At 41.4% G+C, this 15,758-nt stretch overlaps 1 protein-coding gene across 1 annotated transcript in view; it reads left to right on the top strand.

Moving 5' to 3' along the window:
- Nucleotides 1–857: 857 nt before the first annotated feature.
- Nucleotides 858–15,758, top strand: part of sdccag8 (SHH signaling and ciliogenesis regulator sdccag8) — a 56,143-nt gene continuing 41,242 nt past the window's right edge. The window contains exons 1-13 of the mRNA XM_034681642.1: nt 858–1,295; nt 2,874–3,029; nt 3,190–3,275; nt 3,411–3,524; nt 3,629–3,754; nt 4,072–4,152; nt 4,828–4,892; nt 5,033–5,233; nt 5,347–5,485; nt 5,669–5,821; nt 6,063–6,197; nt 7,817–7,933; nt 8,472–8,614. Coding sequence (XP_034537533.1) covers nt 1,229–1,295; nt 2,874–3,029; nt 3,190–3,275; nt 3,411–3,524; nt 3,629–3,754; nt 4,072–4,152; nt 4,828–4,892; nt 5,033–5,233; nt 5,347–5,485; nt 5,669–5,821; nt 6,063–6,197; nt 7,817–7,933; nt 8,472–8,614 — 1,583 coding nt within the window. The 5' untranslated portion in view covers nt 858–1,228. The remainder of the gene's footprint in view (nt 1,296–2,873; nt 3,030–3,189; nt 3,276–3,410; nt 3,525–3,628; nt 3,755–4,071; nt 4,153–4,827; nt 4,893–5,032; nt 5,234–5,346; nt 5,486–5,668; nt 5,822–6,062; nt 6,198–7,816; nt 7,934–8,471; nt 8,615–15,758) is intronic.

Raw genomic sequence — 15,758 nt, 5'->3', positions numbered from 1 at the left:
AGTGTCTGCTGTAGCAGCAACTTTCTCACTGGGGTCAGTAATTTCCAATTAAAAATAACAAAAGGTACCACAAAGAACCTATAAGGTAATTTCTTATGCAAACACTTCAGAACTTCTATTCAAGTCAAAATATGAGAATTTAGATGTTTGTCTTGTGATGCAGTACTTTCACATTTTGATATTTATTTGGCATAGTGAACAACCTGAGTATTGTTCCATAAGGAATACAGTCTATGGTAAAAACAAACAAACTGTATAATCTATCTCTGTTAGTTTTTCATAGCTGCTAAGGTAACTGATCTTGCCTGTCTGTTTGCAACTAACTGACAGCTTGCAAAGCTAACATCCACATATGCAGATAGCTGACAGTCTGGGATGCAGCTTAAGCCCAGAAGTCACAGCCAAGTTTTGCTCAACCTTAGACAAGAATGTTGGTGAAAATATTAAGCCTTGAATACCCAAACAAATGTGGTAAATATTGCTTGGCCAGAGCTGGGTACTATTTTCTCTGCGAGTTAATTGAAAAATACAGTCAATTCAAATAATAAAACAATATATAGCAAAATTAAAAATAAGAAAAATCAAAATAATAGAATACATGTTATTTTTAATGTTTATATCTCAATATTAAAAACTGGTTATTTGCCTTTGATCATCATGCAGTTTGGTTGCAAGAGCAAAACACAAGCTTTTCATGTCTCATGATAATGCAACTGGAGCCTAACATATTTTCAAAGTAGTTTTATCTTGCAATATTTCGTTACATGGCATAATAATAGATACTTTTTATTTGAAGAATGAACAAAGGGTATCACTTGTGATATTGTTGTCAAATGTTTTGAATCAAACTAGTCTTTAATTCCCCGTATTCACCGCTGAGGGGCGGGCGTGCAACTACTAACTGCGTCTCCAAAGAAATGACTACAACAACCATAGACATATGACTACAACTCCCAGCATCCGGCTGAGTTGACGGAAGTCGGCGCGGTTTGCAGCTGGTTACCTTGTTTTGAAATTCATGGACTGAAATCCACAACGGGCGATAAGGCGATAATACACAGATTACATAGTAAAGCCGAGAACACCGCCCGCTCAGGAGGGCAGAGGTGTTAAAACGAACCTGTTTCTGCTGAGAACCAGTGACCGTGACGACGTGCAGTTGTTGTAGTTTATGAGGATAGCATGTGAAGTCTGAAACAAAGCGTGATCCAGCGTGTGTAGAGAATTAATGAAACCCTTAGACTCAGACGAGGAGGAAGAGGAGCAGCTAGGTGCTTATCACAAGGAGCTGAGACGTAAGTTTGAGTTGCACCTTAGCTTATTTTGCTAATGACTAATTAAAAAGCCCAGTGTGAAAGGTAAACCTTGTTCATATGTGATATTTTCAGTTTTAGCCATGGAGTTACGTTGCATACAAAGTTATGATGATTTCATTTAGCTGACACTTGTGTCCCAAAATGGCCCAAGCGAGTTAGTCCATCAGGGGTGCAGTTAAAGAACATGCCACTCCCACCTGTTGCTCTCCGACTGATCCCCACTTCAATTGTAACCAGTGGTGAACAGTAACAAAGTAAATTTGCGTGAGTACTGTACTAAAGTAAATTTTTTGAGTATCTGTACTTTACTTGAGTATTATTTTTTGGGGATATTTATTACTTTTACTCCACTACATTCAGAAGACAATTATTGTGCTTTTTACTCCACTACATTTCTATCAATGCTCTAGTTACTCACTACTTTTGCTTTGAAGTCAGCTCATGAATTTCCTTCTCTTTTCTGAAATCTGATCCCTAAGACAGTAAAAAGTGTTTGTGTAGTGCTGTTTGTCTCAGTGGTTTAGTTGTACCTGTATATCGTGAGTCTCCATGGTTGAACGTGGAGCAAACACAGAGAAAATATCACTCAGATCAGGCAGTTCATGTAGAGGTGGTAATGATTGCTATAATTCTCCACCTGAACACCCATGTCCATCTTCAGCCTGTGTTAGAGGTTTTTAAATGAAGAATGATACGTATTGTGAAATGTTCCTCTTGTTTCCCACTCTGCCGTAAACATACAAACATTCACTGTCCAACCTGAGAAAGCGTGTTGAGCTATGTAACATTTTTTCATTCCAGATGAAAATTTCAAACTAAGTTGTCTGTGCTTGGAGTAACTTAGTTCCTGTTTTTATTCCATGGTATAGTTTTTAGAGATTCAAGTAATGGTTTCTAAATAAACATAATGTACTTCTATGTAGTCTTGACTGCACTCATGCTTTGTGATGATGCTAAGTTTTGAGATATTTTCAAAAGTACTTTGAATAATTAAGTATTTTTAAAAGAATGTGTTCCAGTACTCTAACTCAAGCAATAATTTGACTGAGCAACTTTCAATTGTATTGGAGTAATATTGGACCTGGAGTATCTATACGTTGACTTAAGTAATGAAGCTGTGTACTTTGTCCACCACTGATTGTAAGGCAAAGCATCCTGATGGAAATGTATCATCTATGGTTACTTTTTCAACATAACAAACACTTTGGCTTCATAATCAGATTTGAGTTAGTTATTACAGTGTAATTGATCACAAAGGTGCAACTTATTTGAAGAATTCAGCAGTATTCAGTAAAGGAGCTATACTAAGTCACTGTAGAAAGTGAATAAATGTTTTAGACATTTGGACTTAACATTAACATTTAGAAATAGTGATGCAAGCAATTATAGATTTAACTAAAAGACAGAGTTTGCATTGTTTTATTGTTGTATTTGTTGTGTGCAAAAAAGTAATATGTCCCATTTATTTAATTTAGATTTTTACTTTTTACAAGTTTAACTGTCATTAGGCACACCTATCATGTACTTTATGACACTCTGTATACACATTGTTTTCAGAGCGGGCTAACCAGAGCATACAGCAGCTGAGCAGTACTCTGGATCAGCTGACGCCTGATGGAGAAGAGGTGGAGGAGCCCAGAGGCAGTGATGTTAGACCCTTCACTGCCATGTCAGAGGAGGCTGCATGGAGCCAAAAGACACAGAGTGAAGCAGGTAACCCTGCGAATGACTGCATGATGTTTGTCTGACAAAGACTTGGCACGGAGCTGGAGATTTCCCTACTCTACTATCTTGATGACAGATTGTGCACAAAGTTGTGACAAAAATACATTTTGTGTGTGTGTGATTGTGTTTGTGTCTTTTGGTATTGTAGTTAATCAGTTGAAGAGCCTTCTACTGAAGCAGTGTAAAGAAATTCCTTCATCTCTCTCACCTTCAAAGAAACAGTCTCCGTCCAAGGTAGAGCGTGCAGCTTTGTTTGGAAAACTGATTTGTAGACCAAAAAAAAAAACCCATAACAGATTGTATCAATGTTTACCTGCTATTCCATTGTGCGACACGTTTTTGTTAATCACTCTGTTCTTCTTCTGTTAGAGGGTTCAACAGGAAGGAAGGTCCAGTTTGCCTGCTTTTCAGGATCTGGTCCCAATGAGTCACAACCAGTCAGAGTACATCCAACACCTGGAAGCTGAGGTCAAATTTTGCAAAGTATGTCAGAAAATGTATGTGTGTGTGGGTTTTTTATATTCAAATTCTTTATTTGGATAATGTTGATACCTTTTGGATCATCCCTCCAATATGTCTGACTTTAGGAAGAGCTGCAGGGGTTGAAACAGCGGGTCAGAGTGGTGGTGATCGAGAACGAGAAGCTGCATTCAGAAATTAAATCCAAAGCTGCCGAGGACTCTTTGAAAGATTACACCATCGGAAACGCCACGGTAATGTGTTCATGTTGGTGTCCTTTCTATTCATATTAGGGCACATACAGCATAATAGGTCAAATAATGGATGAAATACTTTTGACAGATTTTCAGAAATACAGTTACAATCATTACCATGCGGAAGTTATGGTCATAGATATAATCTAAAGTTAGTTGTTAAGTTGTTATATACAGCATACATTGTTATATATAGCAATGATTGCAGCAGTTTTACTTCCCTGAACACTGTCCAGTAGAAGTCTCAATCAGCCCATGCTTAGGTTGAAACTTTCTTTGAGAAAGCAGCTCATGATCTGTCCTGATCTATTCTTCAGGTGAATGAGAGTTTGGCAGCCTCCAAATCAGGCCACAGTGTGCTGCAGAGTCCTGAACACACCACATGGAAAAACGAGCTGGTAGGGATGGTGGATTTGTTCTCTCCTTTCTCTGAGTTACCGTTCTCTTCTTCTACTCCACCTGCAACCTGCATAGTTTACAGTATTTGTAGCGACTACAAAGAGCCGAAAGCTGCTAAGAGGCTGAGGTTGGGCCTAGTTAGTGTCGGACGCGCTAAAAGCAAAAATCACTAATGCACAAAAAAGTATGTTTTACCTTTTATTAACGAAAAAGGATAATCAACTCATGATAAAGTGCACAAACAGAAAATAGCTAAAATAAGCCATAAATTATAATCATAAGCGGTCAACAAAAAGTACGAAGACCCAGCTCACCCCCTCTCTCTACCTGCAAACAAAAGAAAACAGGTGGCCTAAATGAACTCAATATCCCCGCCCCTAACACATGACACCTAAATAACCTAATTAACTGACCCCATAATGAACCATACCATAAACAAACAACAAAAATAAAACCACAAAACATATACAAACAATAACCTACCCTAAACCTCAAAATAAGATACTATATGAACATTTGAATCCTTCATGGCTCCTACAGTATTCATAAAACTTCTTCACTATCATAGATTTTTGTGTTGTTTGTTTTAGGCCAGGTTAGGCTTAGGTTTGAATGTTTTATTCTTCTTTAAAGGTACACTAATATTCTGTTTTGAAAATGTCTTTATTCACCAGGAACAGTTGAAAGGGATCTACCAGGCTCAGACTGGAAGCTTGGAGGCTCAGGTCATCTCTCTTAGGTCTGTGTAAACTCTAAATATGACTAAAGAGTAGCCAGTCACATTTCTCTTCTCTTCTATTATAAGAGCATTTTTCATTTCCCTATTTGACTCTGTGCCCCCTCTGTTTTTTCACTTTCATGTCTTGCTTCCATCCTCAGGAAGGATCTGTCAGTCAGTCAAAGGGAGTGTGAGGAGCTGAAAGTTCGTCTGAGACACAGGGAGAAACAGGCTGCAGATAAACAGAGGTCTGGCGGGGCCCCTTGTGTTGCAGGATTGTGTCTGAAGTGTGCACAGCATGAGGCTGTATTGGCCGGGACTCACACGAATCTACATGTCCAGGCCATTGACAGGCTCACAAAGTCAGTAGATGTATACACAAACACACACACACACATGCACACGCACACACACAGATGCAGAAATAATTTACCCAGTATTTTACGTGTGCATTTCTTGTTTGTCAAACTTTCAGGGAGCGTGATGAGTTACTTGTGGCTCTGCAAGCTGTGCGTGCCAGTCAACAGGAGGCCCAACAGAGGGAGTGGTCAGCCTGTCTTCAGGTCAAACAGGCCGTGGAGATGGCTGAAGAAGCAAATCTGTATAAAGCGAGGGTCAGAGAAACATATACACACCCTTTCCTTCTGTGTTTGCCAAACTTTTTTTTAATACATTTGTAAAGCTGTGTCCACGAGGAGAAAAGATTACCCTAAAGTTGTACTCCAAAATGTTGTTTGCTGTTTCTACTGTGGTCTACTCCGTTCAGCAAACCAATTGCATTGTCTGTATGCCTGCAGGTGGAGGTGCAGTTTGAGCAGCTGTCCAGGGAGCTCACTCGACAGAGGGAACAAAGAGAACAAGAAGCACAGGCTTTGCCAAAGAGACTTGCTGAGGCCAGAGAGGAGGGTCGAGCTGAGGCTCGCAAACAGAAAGAGGAGCTGGCACATACAGTAATTTCACTCATTCCCTTCTTGTGTTAAGATAACTATAGCATATGTATTGAGTTACATCTCTCGTACTTCACTGCTGTTTTAGAAATATGGAAGGGGGATGCTTATTTTGTTTAGTAGAAGAATGAGATTAAAGTTCCATTCAATAACATATGTCACATCTTTGTATAAGCCCATAAAAGTGCTGCAAACAGGAAACACTAACAGGATTATTGTTCAGTGAAACTGTGTGTGGGTTTAGGTGTCCAGCCTCTCCCAGCAAGTTGCTGAGCTGGAAGGGCAGCTAGACAGAGCTCATCGAGACAAGAGCTCGCTGACCAATCAACTGGATGATACTCTCCACAGACTGACCACTCAGGAACAAGACAATACCAAGGTACACTGTGCACATTGTCCAACCAAACCCCCAGTTAACCTATACGTATCTTTACTCTTCATTGGTGTTTGCTCAGACTTTGTTCTGATTCACAGTTGGTAGGAAAGGCTGTTTAAAGGACTGAAGGAAACAGCCCCTGTATTGTAATAAAAGATAGAAATGCACTTTTTCTTTTAATACGATTCTGACTTTGAAGGCGAAAGGGTAAAGATCACTCTCAGTGATTGGCAGAAGTGGTATGGAGCCAAAACGATGACTTTAATGTTTGGTATTGAAAATGAAATTTGGCATTGAAAACACCCTGAAACTGAAAAAAGGAACATTGGCATTCAAACACTTGTATTGTAAAAAATTGTAATGGCATCAAAACAGGTATTGGCATTGAAAAGTTTCACTGAAGTTAAAATCACACATATCAAATGTTACATTATTTAATTTCTAGTAATTTTTGCATTCTAATATGTTTTTGAATAACAATCATATTATATTTATTTGATCTCATTTTTTTCAATGACAGATTGTTTTTTTTCAATGACGTTTTCTTTTTTTGAATGCAGTTTCTTTTCCAATGATCGTTTTTTTCAGTTTCAACTTTTTGTCACAGTTTTTGGCGTGGAGGGGAGGGTTTGAGGGGAGGAGCTATGAGGGCATGATTTACAAAATCTCAAAATCATATTAGAATACAAACATTTCTAGTCATATTATTTCTATAATATAACATTTGATGTCTGTGATCTTAACTTCAGTGAAACGTTTTCAATGCCAATACCTGTTTTGATGCCGTTACAATTTTTTTACAATACAAGTGTTTCAATGCCAATGTTTCTTTTTTCAGTTTCAGAGTGTGTTTTCAATGCCAAATTTTATTTTCAATACCAAACATTAAAGTCATCGTTTTGGCCCCATAGAAGTCTGTATTGTCTTCTTGTAATGCTGTTGTAAAGCCACTGGGAGGCAGCAAAGGTTAACCTATTTCAGTCTTAAAATGAGGCTGCCGGAAGATTCAATTTGCTATTCGAGCACAAATTCATTGCAGTTAGGTAGATAATGGAGCTGCATGTGTAGTTGCGTTGCTCGGGTTTGAATTATGTTGTTTTGTAAATCTATGTAAGTATAAATGGTAGCACGGCAGTAACAATATTGTTATGTAGGTTTGCATCTCTTGCTGAAGCATCTGAATGATTTCAATACCAGCACTAGTTTCTGTGTTAAACTCTTATCTCTGAGTGTGTTGCACATTTTTATGATCTCACAGTCATGTGTTTTTATTTTGTTACACCAATATTTATTATTGCTACAATGATGATAAAGTGAAGAAGCACTTAAAGGAGTCATTTTGAACATACAGAATTAACTTTCAGTAATCATATAATTAGTAGCGGGATTTAATTGCCCGAAATCAAACTTGGTGCTTTAAGGAGGTTAAACTCACAGAGCCTGCTAAAGGGCTGAGTACATAACACGGACTGATGATGCAAATGAAAAACCTTCCTAGATGGGGTAAGGGTGAGGTGTTGAAAAGGCAAATCTAAATCTGGGAAATTATTGAGGAACTTACAGAAAGTAATATTTGTGTATCAAAGGGCTGGCTCTTTTTAATAATTGTCCGTCATCTTTAGGTGTGTGTGGATCTGCGTTATCAACTCAGCCAGGCCCAGCTGAAAAAAGAGGAGGCAGAGAGTGAGCTCCGAGAGCTCAACACCAAGACCAGTAGACGGATGGAAAAGGCTGCACAGGTACATCAGCTTTGTGTTTGAGGGGTGTAGATTTTTTTTTCAATAGTTTTAATCAATCCTGTTGTCATTTTAGATAACCAATGATCACTCAGTCTTTACAATAAGGTGACGATTAGAAGGCAGGCAGTATTTTGGTGAAGCTGTACTGCGGTGTTATCCAGACCTCCTCAGATATTTTTCTTCCTAAATGTATAAATGTTTCCAATTTGATCAAGCTTCAGTTGTGCAGCAGATATAATGTGTCTATATGCTATGCACTGAAGAGAGTGTAATGGTTACACTTTTAACTGACATAGAGCCTGTTAAATATTGTGCCGTATTCAAATATATGAACTGCTCTAATGTTTCATATGATTTTAGCATTTAGAATAAACCAGTTTTCAAATTCAGATGAAGCGATGTCCTCATCTAACTCTTGAGGTCACGTGATAATCAATCAAGGCCTCTAACATGTTGTTTATCTGAGGGCATAAGGTGGTTTGTTGTGAAAGATTTCCTCACCTCCTCTTCCCTCTCTCCGTCCATCTCTGCGGGACAGGAAGTGGAAAGGCTGAGCTCAGAGCTGGTTGGCTGCCGGCAGCATCTGGAGGCGGTCCAAAAGGACGGGAGCCAATGGCAGGCCGAAGCCCTGAGCCTAGCAGAACAGCTGGCAAATGCCCAGCGCCAACTGCACCTCACCAGGTAGTACCTAATCCTATTATACATGCCACCACACTCACACGCACACACATATACATACACATACACAGCACTCCCCTCTGCCCAGCTCCTGCCCAGCACAGCCCAGTCCAGTCCAGTTCAGACCAGCACACCAACTGTACCGCACCAGGTAACGGCTAATCCTATTATACAAACCACACACACACATAAACACACATTAACACACATACGCGCCGCTGTGCCATGGTCCCGGCACCAACTGGACCTCACCAGGTCACCTCTAATCCTGTTAAGCATGCCACAACATAATGCAACACACACACACACACATAAACACAGTGCCCGGTCTGTGCCACCAGGCCAGTGCCCATCCCAGCAACAGCTCCAGCAGAGCCAAAATGGCGCCTGAGCCTTTCTTCTGTCCCTGGCGTGCACGCATACACACACACTGACACACACACAGGAAAAAGTGTGGCTGATGGTCACTGGACAGCCTGGCCTTAGTGCCACCTGCCACTGCCCTGCACCCGTTCTCACGACAGGCGCTACCGGCTCCCCTCCTTCCTACCTCCACCTTCTTTCTTTTTTTAATCTATTCCTGCCTCTCTCTATCATTTCCTTGGTTGGTTCCCTCTATCACTTCTTCTGTTATCCTTCCATCTATGTATCTGTCCCATCATTTCATTTCATGCCTTTATTTTACCAGCAGCTCTCACCTTTAGCTTGTATCTGCCCATCTTTTACTTTTCTTTCCTCTCTTTCACATTCTTCTCTTCCCTGCCCCTTAAATTCCTCTCTTCATTTTCCCCTTCCTGCTTTCCCTTCTGTCATCAGCTGGCTGTAGGTCCCTCTAACACTAGCCAATGCCAGGGCCATGCCAGCCCATGCCAGCCGCCCAGGGCACTGTCTCACCCCCGCTGCCCACAGCCGAGGTGTCTGAGATGGGCACAGATGTGGCAGTGGTGCCCTGTGGTGCTCGAGGCTGCGGGATGTAAGTTTGTGTAATCTGTGTGTGCATGCACGTGTATTTGCGTGTGTGTCTGTTAGCTCGGTGGTCCACCGCAGCCCCTGGCTTGATCTGTGTTTAAGTGTGTTTGTCTGTCAGCTGGCCAGCGCTTACACATTGGCTGCATGGCGGGCTGTCATGTGTTTAAGGGATGAGGAAAGGACTGTGTTGGTGTGTTTGTGAGTGGGTGTGTGTGTGTGGGTGTAAGTGTGTTTGCAGCCAGCTGTGGAGAATGACATGCATATTAATATGGCAACATGATGACTTTGACCTGTACTAAAGGAGCCACTGGACTAAACCATTTAACTGCCATGTGTGCGGGTGTCTGTGGATGAGAGAGTTTATAGTTTTATCTCTCTGCAGATGCATACTGGGTGTTTGACAGCTGTTGACTTGGCTGAGCATGTAGCCATTCAAATTCAATTTTTGGTCATTAGTAGTAAAAGCCACTTCTCACACTGACATCATTTTGGTGTCTTTCCCTCCAGTAGTGCCTTAGAAGAATGTTCACATTCAGTTTTAAATAATCATATTTAATGTCGAGCATGAGATCAAAGATTTTAGAAAGTAATGTTGTGTCGAGGAATTTACACGAATCGGAGGACATGGAAATAACACACCTTTGTTTTTCACACTGGTTGAGTGGGAACAGATGTGTAAATAAAAGTGAAGAGTAAATACAGCACCAAAAGTTTTTAAAGACCTCCATGTCAGTATCAAGCGGCAACCTCCGGTCTAAAAATATGAGTCCAATGCGGAAGTGCTAAAAACTACAGTTCACTAAGGGTCCACTTGAGGCTGGCTCCAGAAGTACCGGAAACCACATACACACCAATTCAAAAAAGCTGATCTTTACAGCAGAAATAAACATGTTTACAGCCTGGTACAAAAGACGAGTGTAGTCTGGATAGCTGATTTATCGATCGGCACACACTGTGAGGGGGGTGAATTTTTTTCTAACGCGGCTATTTCAAAATATTGAGATTACGAGTCTTCCAATGGAGGCACAGCTGACTTGATTGACAGGCGGGAACACTGTAGCTCATGGCTAGGAGGCTCAAAGCCCGCCTCTTTACGTCACAATCGTAAAAAAATGCTCAGAAAGCAGTCAAAATTGAGAAAAAAATGATTTAATGTGGTCAAACAAAGGATCAAAGAGTCTGTGGGCAAAAAATCTCAAATTTCTTTGCCAAGTTTGTCTTACATCAGCAGAGCTAGCACCACCAGTGTTTGGTCCTCCTTGCAGGTTGGCATCCACATGCCTGTGCTGGTTACACTTTCCTTAAGTCAGTTATATGCCTGTTTAACCAAACACAGCCTATGTACAACTTTATCTCCATATTCTGACTCAAAATACTGAAAAACTGAGCTGCGCCACCCTCTGCCATGTGTTCTGTTTTACATCCAGCTAGTAGAGCTTTATGGCATTACGGCAGAAGCATAGACTGTATAAAATATGGACGTAGTATCCGTGACGTCACCCATCTGTTTCTGAAGCGCTGTTTTGAGGCCAATCTGCGGCGGCGGCCATATTGCTGCTGTCGAGCCAGTGTGACGTAAAAAGGCGGGCTTTGAGCCTCCTAGCCAACAGCTACAGTGTTCCCACCTGTCAATCAAGTCAGCTGTGCCTCTCATTTGAAGACTCGTAATCTCAATATTTTCGAAATTGACGCGTTTGAAAAAAAATCACCCCCCGTAGAGTATGTGCCACTTGAGAAATTAGCTATCCAGACTACACTTGTCTTTTGTACCAGGCTGTAAACATGTTGATTTCTGCTGTAAAGATGGGCTTTTTTGAATTGGTGTGTATGTGGTTTCCGGTACTTCCAGAGCCAGCCTCAAGTGGATCCTCGATGAACTGCAGTTTTTAGCACTTCCGCATTGAACTCATATTTTTAGATCAGAGGTTGCCGCTTGGGCAGAAGCCATTACCCAAGCTACAACTCTGGCTGGTAGCAGCATAATGCAATATAGATGTTAGTCTTTAAGTATCAGAACATGCTTCTGACTTTTTAAAGTTAAATTCTTATATGTAGGAGGACATTTTACCAAACAGGGAACTAAGGCATCCTTTTTTAGCATCTTGGAACGTAAGCTTAGATGCCCACATGCACGCACATCTACATGTCACAAACACACCTGCTGAGCTTTGGTCACAGCCTTGGTCCATCCTAGGGCCAGGGCCACGTTTTGAACTTTTCCTTTTTTTGTTAATCCCTTTTTCCTTACTTGTCATGCTCTCTATTCCTTTTATTCATGCTGTTCCAAACGAAACAATTAAAACCTTAAGCATGTCTCCCTCCTCTCCTTCTCTACCTCTGTCTCTTGCTTCCTCTCTCTCTTTGTCTATCTATCTGTTGCCCTTCTGGGGTTATGCAGAACATGTAGTTCATTCATAGTCATGCCTCTGTTTGCCCTCTCTTGTTCTTCACTACAGAGCCACACACACTCTTTGTAGCTGCTGTGTGCCGCTCTGTGTTGTTGCTGTGTTTGTGTGTGTTGTCAGAAGGAGCGTGAGATTCACAGTAGCGAGGCTGGAAGGCGTTTTTTGGGGCCAGCCTTGGAAGGCAGCTCTTTGATTCTGTTGCTGCAACTTGCTCACTCCCTTCTTTCATTCTGTCCTCCTCTCGTGGCCCAAATGATCACAGCCCACCTTCAAACCGGGCACATGAAGCAATGAAGCACAAAAAGCCTCTGCTTGATTTCGGATAGCCCTACCTTTCATCTGATTAGCATACACACACACACACACACACACACACACACACACACACACACACACACACACACACACACACACACACACACACACACACACACACACTTGTTTGTACAACTGCATGCCTGCAAATGTGCACACTGATACTCACATCAGTCCAATCCACATGCCTGTACACAGACACAAACACACACACTCCACACACACAGATGCATGCACGCATCCGGGGGTCCCATGGCGGCTGGTGCGCTGCGCTGCGCTCCAGGATTGGATCATCAGCCAGCTGTGAGTTGGACAGCCCAGGATCTGTCCTAATCCCCACCACTCTGTTCACATCGCCTCACACACACACATACACACACTCCAGTCCCGGCCCCAGCCCAGCAGAGGGCTTTACCAAGTTTGTTTTGTTTGTTTGCTCCTGTCTTTCTTCACTTTCTTTCTTTTCTTCTTTCCTTGTCTCCATCCGGCCCTGTCTCTCCCTGTGTTGTGATCACAGATCCCAAAGGCCACAGAGAAAACTGCCCGGCATAACTTCTGTCTCAACACATGCCAGATAGGCGTGAATGGGTAGATGTGTGTTTGCATGCGTTATTGTTTCTGTGGATTGTTGAGACCTGTGTGCCTGCTTTGCAGTTTGGACTAGTAGATTGTTTGTGATGCCCCAAATCTTCCTCCGGTTTTGTTATCCCTGTGAAATCAAGCATCCATGTTCATGAGGGTGCTTGCTTAAAGCTGTAGATGTGAACTGAAATTTACTCCCTCTAAAAAGTTTACTTGCTGTCCTTTGCTCTTCTTCATTTTGAAACTATAGATTCTTGGACCAGGAAGTCTCTGAACATAGCTTTAATTCATGCATGCACACTTAAAACTAGGGCTACCTCCTAATGGAGACTTTCCAAGGCAACCAGGTGCAGACAGTTTAAGCCAAATAATTAATAGATGTCTGTAGTTGAGAGACTGCTTGTTTCTTTCCTGCTGATTATGTTAGCTATAGCCTTCATACCAAGCAGCAACCTCCGGTCTCAAAACATGAAGCCCATGTAGAAGTGTTATAAACTGCAGTTCATCGAGCGTCCGCTTGAGGCTGGCTGCAGAAACACCAGAAACCACGTAGACACCAATTCAAAAAAGACGATCTTTACAGCCTGGTTCAAAAAACGGCTCGGCTTTTCATAGCTAATTTCTCTATCGGCACACACTGTACGAGGGGTGAATTTTCTTCTAACGCAACAGTTCAGAAGATATTGAGATTACGAGTTTTTGCCCAAATAAGGACATGACTGACTTGACTCCTAGATGGGAACACATAGCTGTTGGCTAGGAGGCTCAAACTCCGCCTCTTTACATCACACTCTGCCTGGTTGAGTTCCGCATTTCCAATATGGCTGCCGCCGTCGATTGGCTTCAAAACAGCGCTCAGGAACAGATGGATGACGTCACGTATATTACGTCCATTATTTATACAGTCTATGCTTCATACCCATGACATAACTAACTAACTCGTAAGGAATGATGGTGATGTTAAGGTGACAAAAGAAATTTCCCCCAACGGGGGACAAATAAGGTATATCTTATCTTATCTTATCTTACATTGGATTACACCACCCCTTCTGAACCCCGTGACAAACCTGACCCCAGCTGTAGAGGAAGCCATCAGCTGAAAAAGCCCTTTTGGTTTGGGTCAGCCCAGGGGACTGCATCACACTTCTCCACTGCAGGGAGAGGCTGACATTGACAAAATGATGGACTTCAATGCAGCTACTCCGTTGAATAGGAAGATGACAGCGAAAGAGATTTAGGCATGACCTAACAAGTGGACGCACTGGTGTTCAGCTGGTAAGAGATACCAGAAAAATCTAGATTGTCCTTTCTTGCATCTGTGAATAAGGAAGTTGAGACTAAAGGGCTAACTTGCTGATCCTTATAATAATAATATTAGAGTTCCTGGTTCAACATTCATCTTCATGTTCCCTCAGACATACGCAACAGCCCTTCTTCATTGTCCCCAGAATCCATAAAGGAATTGGTTGCAGGTCATTCAAATTCAAAGCCCCATCCGATTGGAATAATCTACCCCCTTCTCTGAGATCCATCACCTCCCTTCCACTGCTTTAAATCAACTTTGTTTTATCATTTAAAAACAAGCTGTTCCTGTTTTTGACGTATGTTAATGTGCTTTATTTATACCTTTTTCTTTGTTGATGCTGTCTATTGTCAAGGTTTTATTTAATGGCAGGGTGCTGGGTGGGTCCAGGAGTGAGTAAGGGGGAGGGAGAGCTGTCTGTGTTCGTGTATTTGTGTTTGTTGTGATTTACTGTTTTGTGTGTATTAATTTGCTTTGTGTTTTGTTGGGACCCCCTTGAAAACGAGATGCTGCATCTCAAGGGGCTATCCTATAATAAATAAATTACAAATTAATAATAATAATAATAATAATAAGAATAATAATAAGAATAAGAATAATACCTTTTATTTTTAGGCATCTTTCAAAACATGCATGGTCACCTTACAAGAGAGAGAGTTTAAAAAGAACAACATTGTTAAAGCAAGATTGATAAAATTAACAAGACAAGATAGAGAGCATAAAGAAAGATAGAATTGCCAAGACAAGATAAAGTGCAGGGTAAATGATTCCTGTGATTAAAGTAAATATGCCATTTTAAAAAGATGTGTTTTCAGACAGGATTTGAAAATGGCGAGAGAGTCAGTGTTATGGATGTCTTATGGGAAGGAATTCCAGAGGCAGGGGGGCAGACCGGCTGAAGTCTCTAGACCCCATGGTGGTCAATCGGGCGGGTGGTGTAGGAGGTGGATGGAAGAAGAAGACCTGAGAGTGCAGATGGCTGCCAGTCAAACCTGAACCTATAGAAGTCAATAAATAAATGGGATCGATGCTGAGGTAACAAAAAAAGCAGCATGGACAGTCTTATCTTTCATAAAGATGGCATTTCATTGGTTAAGAGACTGTATTAAAGCTGTATCAACAAGAGGATGAATTCTGCACCCAGATTTGGGCTAAGGTGCCCTCACTGTATTCATTTGTAGCACTTGTTCATATTTTACGCAGGAGGGGTGCTAAGAGATACCATAAATACAGTTCAATGTAGCTTTTACAAAAATGATTTACTGATGGTGAGTGTGGAATATCAACATTGACATCCACACTGTGGATATCAATGTTAATAAGGCAGAGGGTGAAATATACAACCAGGCCTACAGAGTAGTAAGGGTAGACGGATCTTTGTGGTTTCTTTAAGGCCACATTCTCCTTTCTTTGACCCTGTAATCAGAAGAGGAACGCTGAGAGGCAGAGAGATAAAAAGCTTCATACCAACCGCTGTGACTTCGACACAAAGTTGCCCAAACTCTATTAAACATGTCACGCTGCTGCTCCCCATCTCTGTAAGTCTACCTAGTTCTCCATCTTTTTTTTTTCT

This window comes from Notolabrus celidotus, chromosome 4 (assembly GCF_009762535.1).
Source record: "Notolabrus celidotus isolate fNotCel1 chromosome 4, fNotCel1.pri, whole genome shotgun sequence".
Classification (NCBI taxonomy): domain Eukaryota; kingdom Metazoa; phylum Chordata; class Actinopteri; order Labriformes; family Labridae; genus Notolabrus; species Notolabrus celidotus.
This window is presented reverse-complemented; position numbering and strand designations above follow the sequence as displayed.